The sequence below is a fragment of the Elephas maximus genome, chromosome 3, assembly GCF_024166365.1.
Source record: "Elephas maximus indicus isolate mEleMax1 chromosome 3, mEleMax1 primary haplotype, whole genome shotgun sequence".
NCBI lineage: Eukaryota > Metazoa > Chordata > Mammalia > Proboscidea > Elephantidae > Elephas > Elephas maximus.
Genome location: NC_064821.1, coordinates 61925560 through 61944577, shown reverse-complemented (window position 1 = coordinate 61944577; position 19018 = coordinate 61925560). Strand labels below are relative to the sequence as shown.

General features: G+C 39.4%; 1 protein-coding gene across 3 annotated transcripts in view; it reads left to right on the top strand.

Moving 5' to 3' along the window:
- USP48 (ubiquitin specific peptidase 48) overlaps positions 1-19018 on the top strand; it is a 111165-nt gene that overhangs the window by 85814 nt on the left and 6333 nt on the right. For 2 of the 3 annotated variants that reach the window (XM_049878190.1, XM_049878189.1), the window contains exons 20-24: positions 598-728; positions 1071-1177; positions 7369-7473; positions 12919-13074; positions 17128-17253. In XM_049878190.1, coding sequence (XP_049734147.1) covers positions 598-728; positions 1071-1177; positions 7369-7473; positions 12919-13074; positions 17128-17253 — 625 coding nt within the window. The other variant, XM_049878191.1, reaches the window with a different exon arrangement.

Sequence of the window (19018 nt, the reverse complement as noted above, 5' to 3'; positions counted from 1 at the left end):
ATGTTTTCTTCTAGGTCCCCCCTACCTTTTTCCTTTTGTTTTTTGTTGTTGTAAATGACAGGCATCCAAGAAGATACATATAATAAACAAATGTGTGCCACCATCCAGCTTAAAAAATTAAACAATTCAAATGTATTTGAAGGCCCCTCAGTACTTTCCCTCCTTTCCATTCCTCCTTTCTCTTTCCCCTTCCCTTTTTCTCTTGATGGAACCGCTGTCATGAGGTTGAGGATTATTAGCCCCAGAAAGTGTTTTTTATTTTTTAAATAACACGCACATAGTAATGTTTTGCATATTTTAAATTTTTACATAGATAGCATCACACCGTATTACTCTTCTGCAACTAACTTAATTTACTCACTTCTGTTTTTGAGATTTAACAGGTTGATTCCTGTAACTCCAGTCTGTTTAGCTTCACTGCAGCTGTAGCATTCCATTGTGTGAAAATACTGCTCCTCTTTGCTGATCATGATGTGTCTTTTTCCTCTAATTTCTTTGTATTAAATATCGATGTTGATAATTTTTGTTAAGGAGACTAATGAAGTCTGTTCTCTTAATTGCCATGTGTCTTAAGGCATGTTGTGTTTTTTTGCACAGTATAGCTCTCATATGGCCCAGTGAGTGGCAAATGATACAAAAGCTCTTTGTTGTGGATCATGTAATTAAAATCACAAGAAGCGAAGTGGGAGATGTAAACCCTTCAGAAACACAGTATACTTCTGAGCCTCGTAAGTTTTCATACTGCCCATGATTTCTGTAGTTAAAAGTTGACATTTTAGGCAAAAGGAAGGGTTATATGAATATCGTATTCTCATCTTAAAATTAAAGATCATGGGGTAGTCTAAACTAATAGTCCCCAGGCAGGAACTACCAGGTATTCATCTCATTATTTATATGTTTATTTGTTGACAGTAAATGGGTTTCCTTATTTGCATACAACGGAAGACAGCAATCAGAAAATATTGCTGATGTTTAAATGAATACTCACTTGTAACTTTGATATGTGGTTTTTGATTTTTGGTTCTTTGACAGTAACTCCTTAGCCGCTTTTATTTTGCATTTTTTTTTAGAACTCTGTCCAGAATGCAGAGAAGGCTTATTGTGTCAGCAACAGAGGGACCTGCGGGAATACACTCAAGCCACCATCTATGTACATAAAGTTGTGGATAATAAAAAGGTACTGATCCCTCTTGTGGCCTTGAGTAGTAATGATTGAGATTGTTTTTTGACTTGCTGGTAAATTTTTACTGAGAACTCCTGAGGACTGTGTTTTTGTTTCCTCAGAGATATTTGGCATCATCAGAATTGAAACTGGACAAGAATTGAAAATGGATGGTTATGTGATTATATGTGGATCTGGTTAGCTATTTGATATGCATATATTTATTGAATGTTAGCTGTGTGCCAGAGGTGGTCTTGATGCTGGGGATACAGTGAAGTCACACAGGGTACCTACTCTCGACATGTGCACATGATAAAGAGAAGACCAAGACTAAACTAACAAATTCATAAGATGATTTCACAAAGGAACACATTTTTTTAAGGAAATTAAGCAGGAGAAAAGAGACTGATGGAGGTGGAGGCTGCGATGTTAGATAGGGCGTAGAGGAAAGGCTTCTTGGAGGATGTGAAATGGTGGGGGCGGAGGAACGAGTAGCAGTGTCATCAGAGCCTAACTTCAGGGCAGATAATGAGAATTACCATCAACCCAAGGCTGATTCCTGTGAGGTTGTAGGTCAGACGTACCTCCACTCTCCAGCCTTTTTGCCAGTTCTGACACTAGCTGTCTCCCTGTGGCTCTCTCTACTTCTTTGCTAGGTTCGATAATTGGTTGCAGTGGCCACATGGAACTGACAGACCATACTTTACAGTTAAGTAGTTTATTAAGGAGCACAGCACAGCTCGGGATCAGGAACAACAGGCTACAACTCAGCATCAGGAAGCATGTAGGCAAAGTTTCCCTTCAGTGCAGGACAGCTCTTATGTCTTGATCACACAGGCCTCCTCTCAGCCATCTGAGGACAGGCTCCTCTTCGCCACTGGCTCTGCTGCTGGACCCCTCTGGGGCTTTTCGTTTTGTTCAGAGTTACATCCCTTGACCTGTGTTACAGCTCTTTTAAGACGTTCTTTGCCTCCTTTCTCTCTCTGCTTCTTCTCTCTTCTTTCTTCCTTCTGCTTCTCTGCCTGTTTCTTTCTGACTCAAAAAAGCCTGTGGGGTTTGCTGCTTATATACACAAACTCCTGGTCATTTTTAAGGCATGGCTGTCCCACAGACAGGACCATGAACTGATGAAATTTCCTCTCCCCTATTGGTAGGCTACAGCCACTTCATTTGCATAGTCTATTGACTAATCCCTGCAAGGTGCATACCAATCACAGGATAGGCTGCAGCCCAGGACCAGACAAAAACTGCCAAACCAAGTTGTTTAAAACTTACCCAGGAAATGTCAGTCAGCCTGGCAAAAGTAACAGACCCTCTGGGGTAGAAAATTAGGGCAAAAAGGTAACCCTCAGGACTTAGGGGAAAAAAATCTCTCAAGCTGTTTTTCTAAAGAACCAACGCAAAAGGCCACATAAAGGAACTCATTTTGCCACGGAGGAGGAGTCGTTTTACCTGAACACTGACTCTCAGGAATTCAACTTTGTGAAGAGCTAGGGAAGAGGGTTCCAGGCGAAGGCAACAAAGTCCACAAGGAAACCCCAAAGTGCTTAGGCAGCAGAGTGAAAATCAGTTCCTAGAGCAGTGCTGTTGAATAGAACTTTCTGTGATGATAGAAATGCTCTGTATCTGTGCTGTGCACTATGGAAGCCACTAGCCATTTGTGGCTGGAGTGATTGAGGAACTGCTTTTGAAATTTTAATTAATTTAAATTTATGTAGACATACGTGGCTAGTGGACAGCACTGGTCTGGAGTGAAGTTTATTTTGGGGAAGGGTCGTGATATGGGATGAAAGGCCGAATTCTGTAGAAATCATACCAAGGATTTGGGATTTTATTCTAAGTATAGATGTAAACCCCTGAAAGGTTTCAAGCAGTGATCTGATTTATGCTTTAAGGTTTATGCTGGCCAGTGTATTTAGAATTAGCAGGGGCATAACAGGAGCAAGAAAGGCAGGTTCAGAAACCCTTGGAGTTGATCTGCAAGGTTAGGTGATGTAGATAGATTTGAACATGGTTTGGAAGTAGTGACGTTAGAAATTGCTGTGGATTGGATTTGGAACGTTTTTATTATATCAGGGATGGCTCTTAGATAGATCCTGACCCAGATCTCTGGATATCTTACTAATTTAATGCCAGGATTTTTTAAATTAAAGACAAATAAAATAAAATGCATTTTATTTGATGGTAGTTACTAAACACATCATTTTAGAAGGGTGACTTTCAAATTATGCATCAGGAATCTAAGGTTTTGCTTTACAAGTTGAACTTATGCTTTCATTTCCTAATTTGCAGAGAAAACTAAGTTAATGAGTATAAAATTCTCAATTTTCTTCCTGGAGTTTGCTTAAACCTTTTATACCTGTTTGCATGTGTATATATCTAGTATAAAATAGTATCTGATTATTTATAGCTTCATTATGTATTTAGAGTTCAATAGCAGTATTTCTTAGTGGTTTTCAAAAGAATACTTCCTCCATCCTTCATTTTCTCAGTCCTTGAAGAGCATTGTATTCGTGGTATTCTGCCATCTGAACATCTTTGAAAACCTATGAAAGGCTTGGTAATCAGCACTAAAAAAGGTGTAGAACATCTTCGAATTTCTGCAAAATAACACCATTTTAAAAGCTTGATAATAATTATTCTTCAGAAACCTCTTAAGTTTATGGTGAGTATATTAAATACAAGAAAAAGTCATTGGATAAAAAACTAACATGTTAAAGGGATATAGAATTCAGTGGAAAAAGACTGAGAACTTTCCACTTAAGATCAAGAACAAGACAAAGATGCCCACTCTCACCACTGTTGTTAAATGTTTTACTGGAAGTCCAGCCAGAGCAGTTAGACAAGAAATATAAATAAATAAAAGCTGCCCAAATCTGGAAGGAAAAAGTAAGACTATCCCTTTTTGCAGATGACGTGATTCTATATATATAAAAAATTCCAAGGAATTCGCAAGAAAGCTGCTAAAGCTAATAAATGACTTTGGCAAAGTGACGTGGTTCAAGGTCAACACAAAAAAATTAGGTGAGTTTCTGTGCAATGAGCAATCTGAAAAAGGAAGTAAGAAAACAATTCCATTTACAACTGCATCTAAAAGAGTAAAATACCTAGAAATAAATTTTACCAGGGAGGTGAAAGACCTGTACACTGAAAACTATAAAACATTGCTGAAAGAAGACTTAAATAAATGGAAAGACATTTCATGTTTTTGGATTGGAGACCTTATATTGTTAAGCTGTCCATACTGCCTAAAGCATGATCTATAGATTGAACACAGTTCCTACAAAAATTCCAACAACCTTTGCAGAAATGGAAAAGCTAGTCCTCAAATTTATATGGAATTGCAGGGGCCCCTGAATAGCCAAAACAATATTGAAAAAGAACAATAAAATGGTAGGGTTCATACTTCCCAATTTCAAAACATACTCTAAAGCTACAGTAACCAAAACTGTCTGGTACTGGTATATGGTTAGATATATAGACCAATGGAATGGAATTGAGAACCCAGAAATAAACTTATACATCTGTGGACAATTGATTTTCAACAAGGGTGCTAAGTCCATGCAATGGGGAAAAAATAGTCTCTTTAATAAATGGTGTTGGAACAACTGGATTTCCACATGCAGCAGAATGAAATTGGACCCATACCTCACACCACCTATGAAAATTAACTCAAAATGGATCAAGGACCTAAATGTAAGTAGTAAAACCATAAAACTCCTAGAAAAAAACAGGGGTAATACTTTGGGACCTAGTTTTCAATGAATTCTTAGATATAACACCAAAAGCACGAGCAACAAAAGACAAAATAGATAAATTGGACTTCATCAGAATGAAAAACTGTTGTGCCTCAAAGGCCTTTACCAACAAAGTGGAAAAAACCTACAGAATGGAAGGGAATATTTGGGAAGTATGTGTTTGATAAGGATTTAACATTCAGAATATATAAAGAACTCTTATGACTCAACCGCAGAGAAACAGCTTAAACAAAAAATGGGCAAAGGACTCAAATAGACATTTTATCAAAGAAGATACATAAATGGCCAATAAGCGCATGAAAATATGTTCTTAATCATTAGGGAAATGAGGTACCACTTCACCTCCACTACCTAGAAATCCACTAGGATGGCTATTATCAGAAAAATGGAAAACAAGTATTGGCAAGGATGTGGAGAAATTGGAGCCCTCGTCTGTTGCTGGTGGAACTATAAAATGGTGCAGCCGCTGTGGAAGACAGTTTGGCAGTTCCTCAAAAGGTTATACATAGAATTGCCATGTGACTCAGCAATTCTCCTCCTAAGTATATACCTACAGTGCAGTGAATTGCTTTATATGGCCCTTCTAGCCATGTTACTTGTGGCTCCCACAAAATATTTCAGTGGGTTTATGCAAATAAGGTGCTTGTGGCCCACCAAGGGGATTGGGCTTCTTAAGAATGCAGATAAGGTGCATGGCACCCTTGTGGTGGGACAGTGCAAATAAGATGTATGGAACCTTAATGATATGGGTCAGTTTTGCCATCCTGCTAGGCTTAACGGGAGCCAGTCCCAGAAACGGAGAAGGGGATCTCATGATTATCAAAAAGAAAAGCCAGGAGCGGAACACATCCTTTGGACCCAGGGACCTTGCATTTAGAACCTCCCACACCCAGGAGACAGAGTTGTAACACCAAAGACAGCACAAGATGGCGAGAAGCAACAGCAAGCACAGCAGAGTCCAGCGGCACCAGCATGAGTGGCAGTAACCAGGAGACCAGCCAGAGATGGCATGGTGGACTTCCCTATTCACAGAGTGAGGTGGCTACAGTGGGCTTGCCAACCCACTATGCCAGGGAGCCTCCTGCCCGAAGGTGTTCAGCTCTCTCACTCTGTGAATAGGGAAGTCATCAGTGCAGCTAAAGAGCTTTATAATGTTTGCCCGAGTACAGCAGAGACCAGGCCAGAGCAGGGGCCAAGGGCTGAGAAATGGAGCCTGTCCTCAGGGGGCCAAGAGGAGGCCTACAGGGCTTAGAGAAGTTGAAAGAGCTGTCCTGCACTGAAGAAGGGAGGGATATGCTTCCCTCTTGAGGAGGCGCCTTCCAGACTTTGCATGCATGCTTCCTGATCCTGAATTGGAACCTATTACTTCCCTAATAAATCCAATAACTGTGTATATGGTCTGGGATTTGGTCATTGCAGTGAATTATCAAACCCAGCAGCAAGCAGAGAGTGCCGCGGGAGTGACAGCTGGTGTCAGAATTGGCAAAAAGGTTAGAGAGAGGAGGTATGTCTGACCTCCACCTCATAGGGATGAGCGTTAGGCTGATGTTGGTATTGATTTCCCTCTTCTCTTGTGAAGTTAGATGAGGAGGTCTGCCACACCATTTTCACAGTACCCAGAAGACTTGACAGCAGGGACTCAGACATGCTTGTACACTATTGTTCGTTGTTGTTGTTAGTTGCTGTCAAGTTGGCTCTTAACTATTGGTGACCTTATGTATAACGGAACTAAACATTGCCCGGTTCTGCACCATCTTCATGTTCATTCAATGCAGTGAACACCAGTGTTCACTGCAGCATCGTTCACAATAGCCAAAAGCTGGAAACAACCCAAGTGTCTATCAATTAGTGAATGGCGAAACAAAATGTGGTATATGCATACAATGGAATATTACTCAGCCAGAAAGGGAAATGAAGTTCTGATATATGCTATGACATGGATAAACCTTGAAAACATGCTGAGTGAAAGAAGTCAAACACAAAAGGACAGATATTCTATGATCTCACTTATATGAAACATCTAGAATAAGCAAATGCAGAGACCAAAGTTTATTAGTCATTACCAGGGATGGAGGCAGGGGAGAGTTACTGCTTAAAGGGGCACTGAGTTTCTGTTAAGAGCGAGGAAAAAATTGGAAACAGATAGTGCTGATGTTGTACAACATGGTGAATGTAATTAATGTCACTGAATTGTACACATAAAAATGGTTGAAGTGGCAAATATTTTGTTATATATACTTCACCACAATAAAAAGGGAAGGGGGGAGCATAGAAAACAGAACGCTTGACTCCTGATCCACTGTCTTGTTTGTTATCCCACAGCTGATAGAGGCTTCCCTGCTCTTGGTAAAGATGGCCAGCAGTCCCACCCCGACCCTCACACACACCCTCCGCAGCATGCCTTCCTAGGATCTGACCTACTTATCTCTGTTGTCCTGGTCCATTCAGGTCATGAAGGATTCAGCTCCAGAGCTGAATGTGAGTAGTTCTGAAACCGAGGAGGACAAGGAGGAAGCTAAACCAGATGGAGAAAAAGATCCAGACTTTAATCAAGTATGTGTTGAAGCCGCCCTTTATGGTTATACCTCCCCTGTTCTGAAAGAACCACTGCTCCATGCCCCTGTATGCCCCTCTGCCCTGTGGGGTGTTGGTTCTCAGCCCCCTTTTTTCCCTCTTTCCCTTTCCTCAGTTTTAGTGGCACACTACAACTGTTCTGATTTCTCGTGAAAAGCCGTGGCCCACATTATTCCAGAATTAATATATTTCTTGCTATTAAGTACAAAAGGCTAAAATGTAATGATTAATTTTTTAGTTGGAAAGAAGACTAAAACAAGATTCATATCTTGGTTTGTTGATTAGTCATGGAATCCTACAGCATGAAAAAATTATTTAACTCGGATTCCCTCTTTAGAAACAAGCAATAACCTTAACAGTGGAGTACATGGAGGAGATTTTCAGGTCTCTAAAGTTGTTAGTCGTATGGCCAAATCAGCTGATGTATTAGTCTTTCATTTCCAATTGTAACTAACTTAAAATTCTTCTATCAAGATGGGCTGTATTCTATTATGATTTTCTACTTTTATTGGTTGTTTGATTATATTCTACATGTTCGTTGTGATACTAGAGAAAATTGTCATAAGAACAGGAAATAATATGGGAACGTGTTTGGTTGATGTGTGATGTAGATAAGTTCACCTTCTCAAAAAGTCAAACCACTGTGTTCCAGGACATTGTATTAAAAAAAAAAACCTTAAATTCATGGAATTTCTACTCTAATTAGAGTTTAGTTTTAACAGATGAGAAACTTGTTTTCTTTACTGCTAAAATGACATAGTCAAATTACAGTTAGCATTCTCCCTGAAGGAATATAAGTGTTATAATGGCCATCTGCTAAATCTGTTACAGAGCAGAGATATCTGGGCCTGTTGGCCTGTCTGTAAGGGCTGATACTGTTGCTATGTTTTCAACATTGATTAAGAAAGTCTGAAAACCCTCTTGACTTCGTTCAGTGTTGGTCTCCCTGAGATAAATGTTAGACATAGTTTCCCAGCTTGTGTAAAAGAATACGTCACCATGGAAGAAACCTCATTTGTTTTCCATGGCTTGTAGGATCTCATAAAATGTTAACTTTAAATCACTCATGAAATCACTCATGCTGTTCTGTGCACCACCCTGCCAACAGTGATCAGCAGCTCTTGTGTTAAAATCGTCCTGCCAAGTTTGTATTTCAATTGATCAGCATTGCTTCGGTGCTAACCAAATCTATCCATTTTATAGGAATGTTACTTTGATTAGATAACCAGATTTTCAGTTTTGGGGGAATGTACGTGTCATGTGTTTCTTGAAATGCTTTTTGAGATTATATAATAAGTCAAATAATAAGAGTTTGCAGGCCTAATTTGCGTGCTGCCTTCTAGCCTGTTCTCCACTCTTTTTCATGTCCTCATCTCTACATACAATCCATCTTCCAAGCCACAGATCTACAAACTAGTTTGCTTGCTTTTTTGATATATTAAAAATACATACACAGGTGGTCCCTGACTTAGAATGCATTTGAGTTATGATGGACCGCACTTAAAACAACAATCCCTTTTTTTTTGTACATCTTATTGTTAGTAATACATACTACATACAGTGTTGCAGCATTATTCGTTGATGTTTTCATTCTCATGCCAAACCCCCAAAGACAAATAAAGATTGGATTTACAAAGATATTGATAATAAAAGGCCAAAATGAAACTTAAAAAAAAAAACAAAAACGAGGCACTCAACTTACATCAGAACCAACTTGTGATGGAATCGTCAGAACAGAACCCCGTTGTAAGTCAGGGCCTACTTGTATAATGTACACACATATATATGTATGAGAGCTGTGTGTGTGTACGTCGACATGCACACACAGGCCACAGATACCTGTCTTGATTTAGGACTCCATTCTCTGTCTTTCATCTGCCTGGGGGACAGTACAATGTTATTTTAATTATTACAGCTTCGTAAAACCGAAAAAAAAAAAAAAAAACATTGCTGTCTAGTCAGTTCTGACTCATAACAAGCCTATAGGACAGTAGAACTGCCCCATAGAGTTTCCAAGGAGCCGCTGGTGGATTCAAACTGCCGACCTTTTGGTTAGCAGCTGAGATGTTAACTTCTACACTACCAGGGCTCCTACAGCTTTGTAGTATGGTTTAGTATCATTTGGGAATCTTGTTTGTTCAAATCGCTTTTTGCCTGTTGTCACCATTTTATTCTCTGTTCTTCTGGTAAACTTTGTAAATTCATTTGTTAAGCTTCATATGTAGGTTCTTATTGTTGTTAGTTTCTTTTATTTCAGGCTTGGCGTTTCAGCCTAAGCTTTATTTTAAAAACTGCATTTTTAAAGTGATTTAGATTTGGAGAGGTTAATTTTTTTGAATCTCTAGTTTTTATTCATTGTGGTCATAACCATGCCAGCCTTTAAAAAGTGGATGCGAGTTGCTCAGTTGTGGATGACAAACATTCACGTTTATAAACACGGTAAAGAAGGTTGGGGAGCACTGCTTTTTAGGCTGTAATGATTTTTTATACTTTTTTTTCTTCTGTCTTTCTTCTCCTTGATGGGGTGATGTAATGCTCTAGAACATGTGTAATATTATTGGACCACAAAAGATCTCAAGGCTAACCTTCCTTTGCTAGAAAAAAGTAGATGGTCCCTGAAGCATGTCAAGCCTTTTCAATTAAGGGTTCCTCACACCTTTTCTTAATATTATGTTACAGTATCTCAGTCCATAGATAGCTTCTGTAATTGCTGTTTTAAATCCCTGTAATAAAAATTGATGCATTTCTGTTTGTCCTTAATGGAGGTGAACAAATCCTCTTTCCACCCTTTCTCTAAGCTAGATCAACCCAGTTCCTTTGACTTCATCTAAAATTTAGGTTAATGAGGTACCCAGTATTGGGTATCACTTAGGTAATTGAAAGCCTTGTAAAACCATTGGGCTGCTTTTTGTCAGTTAAGTTGGATTTAAAATTTATGGATTTTTAAAAAAGCTTTTAGACCCATTTAAAATCGGTTATTAAAAAATGTACCTTGCTTTGTTTTTAGGTTGTATTTTATATTTCTAAAGTAAAAATTACTTTTTTCGTAAATATTTTTTTTTATATTCCTAATTGTGGAATTGGCTTTTAACAGTCTAGAAAAAGATTTCATCAACTCCTGATTGTTTTGAACTCCTGTTCACTTAACTTTTTTATATGGATCTTAGAATCAGCTCTGTATCTGTTTATACTCAGGGCTAGAGCTGAACCTAAACTTGTGCTGTGCCTAGCCAGTGGATGTCACCCTGAACAAATGCTTTTCTGTGTTTGTGTCTTGATCCTCCTCCTCTTTATAAACCTCTGGAGCTCTGTTGGTAATGAGTATATACATCTGTGTCCATAATGATCCCTCAACCACTCTGCTTGTGTTCAGCTGACACCCAGTGATAGCTGCAGAGCCAGCCAGGGCTGTCGGGTTGCCTCATCTAGATTTTATTAAGCAAGAGAAGACTTTTTTTTTTTTCCTTAATGATAGGTACATTTTTTTTATTATGCTTTAATGAAAAGTTAAAGCTATAAAATTATGGTCATCAAACAAATCTTGAAAGATAACTGACACTTAAAATCCTGCTACAAGGAAATGGAAACCATATTTCCTCCTAATTTCCTCAGATAATGCCCTGCCTTCCAAAAGTGAGAAGAAAGAAAGCAAGGCATTTTGGACATTTAAATTTTATCACCATCTTTATCCTGTTTGTTGTTGTGTGCCATCCTGTCGATTCCGACTCATTAGTACCCTATATTACAGAGTAGACCTGCCCCAAGAGAAAACCATTTTTAAATCCTGCAGCTTTCATTCCCGAGCCTGGTTAACAGAAGAACCTTGAGTATTGATCCTTTTTTTTTCAGGTGTTCATAGGAGTATCATAGAAGGACATTTGACCTTTATCTGTTTTTTTGTTTTTCCTTACTTTTTAGTGCAAAAAATGTAAAAGACTAGTACATTTATATGCATGTACTCATAAATATGTGTGTGCTTTTTAGGTAAACCACTTTTAGGTAAATTGTGGCTATCATGACATCTTACCCCTAAATAGGATAAGCCAGCATATTCTAGAAATACTGTTTTTATAACCCTAATACTGTGCTCATAAATAAGAAAATTAATGAAAGTTCCCTAATGTACTCATATCTCAATTTTTCCTCAAACCAGTATGCAATCAAGGTATGCATTGTTTTGCCACCACGAAAGTCTAAAGATTGTTATAATCTAGAGCAGTTATCCTACCTCACCACTCATACTTTTTCCCTCCTTGACATTGACTTAGAAACCAGTCTGATTTCTTAAAGATTGCCCCACATTCAGGATTTGACTCATTGCCTTCTTAGCTTTTTTTATTTTTCTTTGTTTTCTTTGTGTTTTAATTGTACTTTAGATGAAGATTTACAGCACTAATTTCTCATTACCAACCCCACAACATGTCAACACTCTCCCCTTCTCGACCTTGGGTTCCCTATTACCAGCTTTCCTATCCCCTCTTGCCTTCTCGTCCTCCTTGCCCCTGGGCTGGTGTGCCCATTTAGTCTCCTTTATGTTTTATGGGCCTGTCTAATCTTTGGCTGAATGGCGAACCTCAGGAGTGACTTCAGTACTGAGTTAAAAGGGTGTCCAGGGGCCATACTCTCAGGATTTGTCTGGCCTCTGTCAGACCAGTAAGTCGTCTTTTTTTGTGGGTTAGAATTTTGTTCTACATTTTTCTTCAGCTCTGCCTTTATTGTGATCCCTGTCAGAGCAGTAGGTGGTGGTAGCTGGGCACCAGCTAGTTGAGTTAGATTTCTTATTTGAACTTATTCTTGTATCCTCTATATTTTCTGTAAATTGGGTATTGGATCTAAATGATTAGATTCAGGTTTAACATTTTTTGCAAGCGTACTTAATAGGGGAAGCTATATGTGACATCATCATGACAGGAGGCACATGTCCCGTCCTGTTTTTAGTTTAAACTAAATTTGATGTCTTGGTTAAGGTACTACCTTTCATTTTAAAGTTCTCAGCAGTTTTTACTTAGCTTCTGTGTCATTCTCAAAAAAAGAAGATTTAAAACAAATAAATGAGAATTCAGGCTGTTCATAAATTAAATTTAGTAACCTTGAGGTTTTTCAGTTTATCACGTGTTTTCTGATTTAGCATTAAACTTAATGTTTTGCTTTTAAACGTCTTTTTCAAAACGATTTTTTTTTTAAATCTTGGAGCTTACACACAGCTAAAGGTACGTAAAGATGAGATAGTGCTCATCCTTTTCTTTTTTCATTTTTATGTGAGACTGCAAAGGACCTCTGGCAAGTTTCCACTCACTGTTTACATTGAATTTCAAGTGGTTAAGGGACCTTAAGTAAATAGCTTGTGTTTGCATGATGAACTTTATGAGCAAGGGTCACACTGGATAATTTCACTGCTTTCTTTGTTTTGAATCTTTATTATAGAACAATGGAGGAACAAAGCGGCAAAAGATATCCCATCAAAATTATATAGCCTATCAAAAGCAAGTTATCCGACGAAGTATGAGACATAGAAAAGTTCGTGGTGAGAAAGCACTTCTCGTTTCTGCTAATCAAACATTAAAAGAACTAAAAATTCAGGTGAGGAAAATAACAGCATTTGTTCAGATGTGCTCTGGACTTACGAGGGCCTTCATGAATTCCTGCTTTCTGTTCATATTTATACATACACACACACATATATATATCTGTGTTTTCTTTCAGGGTTAACCTTTTAACACCTATCTGCTCATAGTATTAAGCCATGAGAGACGGCTTTTAAAATTTCAGAATAATGCCTGCAGGGCCCCCAAAATTATAGTAACTCCTTCTGTAAAAAGAATTAACATTTTCAGAAATAGCCAAGAATTTATATGTGAAGATGAAAGTGTTTTTTGGGTTCTGAATACTTGAGCAAGCCCTCACTAGCTTTCTAATAATGAGAAACATTGAGAACCATTTAATTTGTCACATGTCGAGGTTGTTTCAGGATAATTGTTCTCACTTTGCTGTGCTGTGTGTTTTTTCTTTGACCATTTAATAGGTATTGGAGCCTGTTACCAGGATCTGCTTTGAGATTTAAGAATAGATAAAAGACAGCCCCTTGATTGCCTGTCCACTTGGATGAGTCAGAAATTCTTTTTATCCCGATATTTTTGGTGGCAGATAAATCTACTTGATAGATTTATAAATTACCTCTACCTCTCTTCATACAGTGGTGTTTTCCAAGTAGTTATAGAAGTTCGTTTTAGATCATGCTCTTTCCAACCCACTAAAAGTGCTGATTGCTTTCTGTGCAGATCATTCGGTAAATGTAATGGAGGTATTATGAAAATATTCATGATATCGTTATTTCTTGGTATCAGTACTAAAGTGCTCTACATGAGCATTGCAGTGCTTAAAGTTTAGGCAAAAGAAGCAGATAAATTCAAGATGTTTCTGAAAAAATCTGGCCCCTAATCTGTTTTAGTAAGAATATATATCCAGAAAGTTGACCAAACTCCCCCCCCCCCCGCTACTTTTATGTGGCGTAATTTACTGGTTACGTATTTTTCTTCTTGCTGATATTTATGATTACAGTTGAAGCAAAAGTACAGGCTTTCTCTGAGGGTGTTATGTGTTCCAAATTGTCCCGAGAACAGTGTTTCCCTTGGTTGAACCCACAGCTCTGAAAATAAACATGTTGGCGTAGTATCTTTACTCTGTTATTGTATTTTTTACATCTGAGAAAGCTTGTTTTTTATCACCAGCTTTCTGCCTGTCGGTGGTAAACCTCGAACATTCAAAACCTTTAAATTACAAAAAGAGCCCCCGTGGAAGAAGACATTTTGAAAAGCCTGTGCTGCTTTTTTATGGACTACCATTTTTGAAGAATTACATCATAAGTCAGCAGAAATAACCTCTCCATCTGGGGGCATGTTACCTGCACAAATGAGCTGCTGGAAGGTGGCAGCTGTTCAAGTGAAGTCCCCAGATGTGCTCTTCTTGGATGGGCCCTTTGCAGTGTCCTTCCTGTCATCTCCCGTTCTTGCTTCAAAGATCACTGTGACCCAAACAGAATCAAAAGAAGGGGAACAAAATGTAATTTCCCCTCACTGCTCAGTGGTGGTAGCTTTTAAAGCTTCCACTAGACAGGACCCTTTTGCTTAGCAGCCTGAATAGCGCTGGAGTTTGCGGTGGGCCTATATGCGATCATCAGTAGGTGGTGGTGGGTTTTTTTTTTTAGTGCGTAATGCATTTTTTGTCTTTGGTGGAGCTTTTCCTCTAGGTGATACTACATTCCTAAGTTAATAGGATGACAGCCTTTGCAAAACTGTAAACGTTCTGGTTTTAGACATACCCATATACAGTTGTTTGAAATCTTAACAGACTTGCTTCACCTAAGTATCATTCATCTGCCTATAATGCCATAAAGTAAATGAAGTACAGTTTATTCATCTTTCTCAGAAGATTCTCAGTGTTTAATTGTATTATTTCGTTTTCCCAAATATAGGTTTTAAGTGGGTGGTACTCTGCCTTAGAGAAGAGGAAATTTTGGCACAGAGGTTAACTGGCTGGCAGCTGAGACCATTGCTCTTACATTTCCTTTTCTCAGCCCAATCCTCCGTGGTGAGCCACAAGGAGCAGCTCACCTTCAGGAACAGGGTTTTCATTGTTTCTGTTATGCTGCATAGATCAGGAATGCATCCAATTGTTAAACAAACTTAAGTAACGTTCATTGTACTCAGGCATTCTAGTAGCCTTTGAAGTTTATTAGAGATTATACCACAGGTCTCCATGCCTTCTGCCTGTTCCCTCATTCTCACTAGCAAACACTTGTTCATCTTTCCTAGCACCACTTCTACGAAACCTGCGTTAGCCCCCGTTGTGGGACTGACTGTTCCTTCCTCTGTGCACCCGTTAGATCCTGCACATACCTTCTGCCACCATCTTCAATACTTAATTTTTTCCCCACTCCTGTGAACCCCTCTTGAGTGGAATTATTCATGTTTATATTTCTAACACTACCACAATACTTGACACATTAAAAAAAAAACCAAACTCGTTGCCGTCAAGTCGATTCTGACTCATAGCGACCTTATAGGACAGAGTAGAACTGCCCCATAGGGTTTCCACTTGACACGTGGCAGCTTTTTAATAAAAGCTTCATTAAGTATTGAATAAATTTAAATGTTCTTGCCATCAGCCCCTCAGCAATGATACTCACGTCAGCAGTGATACCGTTTTGAATCCCATAGGGTAGTACAGAGACACAGCATTTAGGGACGCGAACAGGTATTCCTACCATCGAGCAGCTCTAACATTGCCCGCTTTAAGATACTTCCACAGTGACTCTCCTTTCTTCTTCATGGGCCCTGTTAGCTGACCTGGAGCTGGTTGCCTCTATTTAACGCCTGTGTGCTGCGCTGATCTTGGTAGAACTGTCTGACCAGTGCTTATTGCTTCACGGCAGATCGTTAATGCTGCCAGTATACTTGGCATTGTTAGCCACAGATCCCTGTTTAATCAATCGCTGCTTGCTTCTCTGGGCCTGTTGTCCATTTGAGAAGCTCAGATAAGAGTCTGGCCCAACAGTTAAGAAGCCAGTGTTGTTGTCCTTGTTTACTGTGTGCCATTATTAAAATCGTGTTTCTATCACCATCTCCCCAGCTTGTAAAGCCCTTGGGCCTTATTATACACACAGCTGGATCAGGGCTGCTTTGCTAGGCTCATTTTGTCTTCCCAGATCCGAAGAGTAGAGTGCAAAAAAAGGGTGGAATGATTTTCCCGTAACGTGATGGATGTGTGGTGTAATATAAGACACGTGCCCGTAGAGCATGTTCAGTGAATATGCAACTAAGTTATGAAGCATAATAAAATGAATACTCTTCAACTAGCTCTCTAAGTTAAAAGTTAGAACAGTATCACTGAAGGTACCTGTGTGTACCTCTCTGAGCCCAGCTCCTGCTCGTTTGCCCCCCTGAGGTAATTACTACCCAGAATGATGAGATTAAAAACAAACAAAAATGTTCTAAATGTAAAAAAAAATTAAAGTGTTATACATAACAGTTATTCTGAGTGTATTTAATTTTTATCATGTTAGCCAGAACTAGGGTGGAGTATAATGGCTCCTACCCTACAGAAATACGGATTTTGGTTCTTAGAAGACTCAGTCTAAGAATAGGACTGAATTATGTATTACAGGCTACATGCTAAAGGAATAAAAACAAAAGGGAGAAAAATCCACATAGACTGGTGATTAGTTTAAAGATGATCTCATGAAAGAATTTAGGCTTGACTTGTTTATTAAAGGATGTGGGGCCTGGAGATGGTGGGAGTGATAGTGGTGACCTTGCCCACGCCATATAACCAGAGTAACTCTCAGCTTGATTTCCCCCCACCCCCACCCTTGGGGAGGTGGTAAGGTAGAGAACAAAAGAATCTGTGTGTGATTGTTTCCTGATTCTCTGCCAGACCTCCTAAGGACGTGCATAGATATATTAGGATTATAGTCTCCGTGGGAATGTCACAGTGGGCAGACTGCAAGCAGTAGTATCTTTTGTACTCTGAAGCCTTAAAAAAAAAAAGAGAGACTCCATGCATTATTTAGTCAAATAGGATATAGGTCTCAGTATTTTGCTTTATGGAAACTTTATTTCTTTTATGTTGGCACAGATCATGCATGCGTTTTCAGTTGCTCCTTTTGACCAGAATTTGTCAATTGATGGAAAAATTTTAAGTGATGACTGTGCCACCCTAGGCACCCTTGGCGTCATTCCTGAATCTGTCATTTTGTTAAAGGTAAGTAACAGCTCCTTACTTGAGGAACTCCAGAAGATTTTCATTGATACACACCCAAGTATGAACTGTAATGAAAGGTGATTTAAGGATGCCCTGGACCTCTGCAGGATGTAGTGATAAGCGACCGCTGTGGTGTTTTTGCTGGCCTCTGGATCACCCGGCTCTGGTGAAGCCTCAAGAGACTTAGAGGAGGTTAAGACATTGGGTCTTGTTCATGTGTGTCACAATAGGCTGCAGTGGTGCCACGATGTCACCCACTGCTTGTACCCTTAGAAGGCAAAGGTAAAGGCTTCTTCTAAGGCCTTCCTGGATCGGCTAGCTCAGCATCCATGCCCTTATGAGGTTAGGTTATATCGTCACCGTCATTCTTGTTATTGTCATCATCATTTCCGTTCCCTGTTGGGGCAGGGTGATTGTAGAAATCCCCTCACCCAACTGCTAAGTCCTGTACTTGATTCTCCTGTTTGGTTTTCAGCAGCACGGAGCCCCAGTCTTTTCCGGATACAAATCTATTTTTCATCACCTTCAGGGAAGGGGAGGGAGGGTGGTGATGTTGGACCATGCCCCTCTGAACCCTGAGGATTTACTGTCAGCCCCAGGAACAACGTCGTTGGACCAGCTGGGTCACCCGGTCTCAGAACATAAAGTTTCTTTGGACTCTTGAAAATGTGGGCTCTGTTTTTGTTTTGTTTTGTTTTAAGTGGTTGGAGATTTCTTAAAACCACACCGATGATACTATTGTCTGCAACTTACTTCAAAATGGATTGAGGATGCATACATACGTGATAGTAACTCTCAATGTATTTTATACTTTAAAACCTGGATCTATTATTTTTAACAAAATTGTGAGAAACCCCCCATGGTGTTTGCTTGGTGGCTGTTCAAGGCCTCATCAACCTCTTCGCTAACTTCTGGATCAGGATTACTTAACAATACTTCTCCTATTAAATCATCCCCTCTTCTCCTCTTGGCCCAAAAGTACCAGCTAATCAAGCAAGGAGACAAGAATAAAACATGAGACTGTCAAAACAGTCAAAGTCTTTTCAGTTGGCTTGATGGGATTCTTGTCCAGGGTGTTGAAGTTGGCCTTGGGAAGAACGGATTTAGTAGAGGTGGAAGGTATTTTGGAAGGTGGGGGCTTCTGAGAAGTCTCGAAGAAAAAGAATCATTGAACCAGCCTCATTAACCCAGTCCTAGCCTCCCTGAGGGCCTAATTCAGCTACTTCCCTTGCCACTTCTGTTTCCTGGTGGCCAGAAGGATCCCAGTGTGCCAAACACCACTGCATCATGTGGTAGAGTAATTTTTCAGGTTTTTGAACTGTGAAATGTCTGCTTTTTATACCCTAGAGCTCTAATTCTAGTGTGATAAAGCTAAGCCCTGGAAATGATGAAGCAGACCCATATCTGCCCTACAAATGTACACATGCCCCTCACCTCACTGCCTACCTGTCCTCTGTTCACTTTGTGTGTTTCTTGCAACAGTACGTTCTGCGAAATGATTTTGAAAACCTATTGAATTGCTGGATCCTAATGATTCTGTCTAAAATCGTAGAAATGGCCTATGTTAAAGGGGTTGTACTTCCTATGTGCAGCCAGAACCTGTGCTGGTCATTGGCCTCTTGGCCCTTGCAGGTCATCTCACCATAAACTCTGACTCAGTGCTGGCTTCTGCCCTAGGAAGGAAATGGGTATTTAGCTCTTTATTTATAGTGAGGTGGAAGAAAAATTTATTTTACACTGAACTGGTATTTTCAGAAGGCCAATC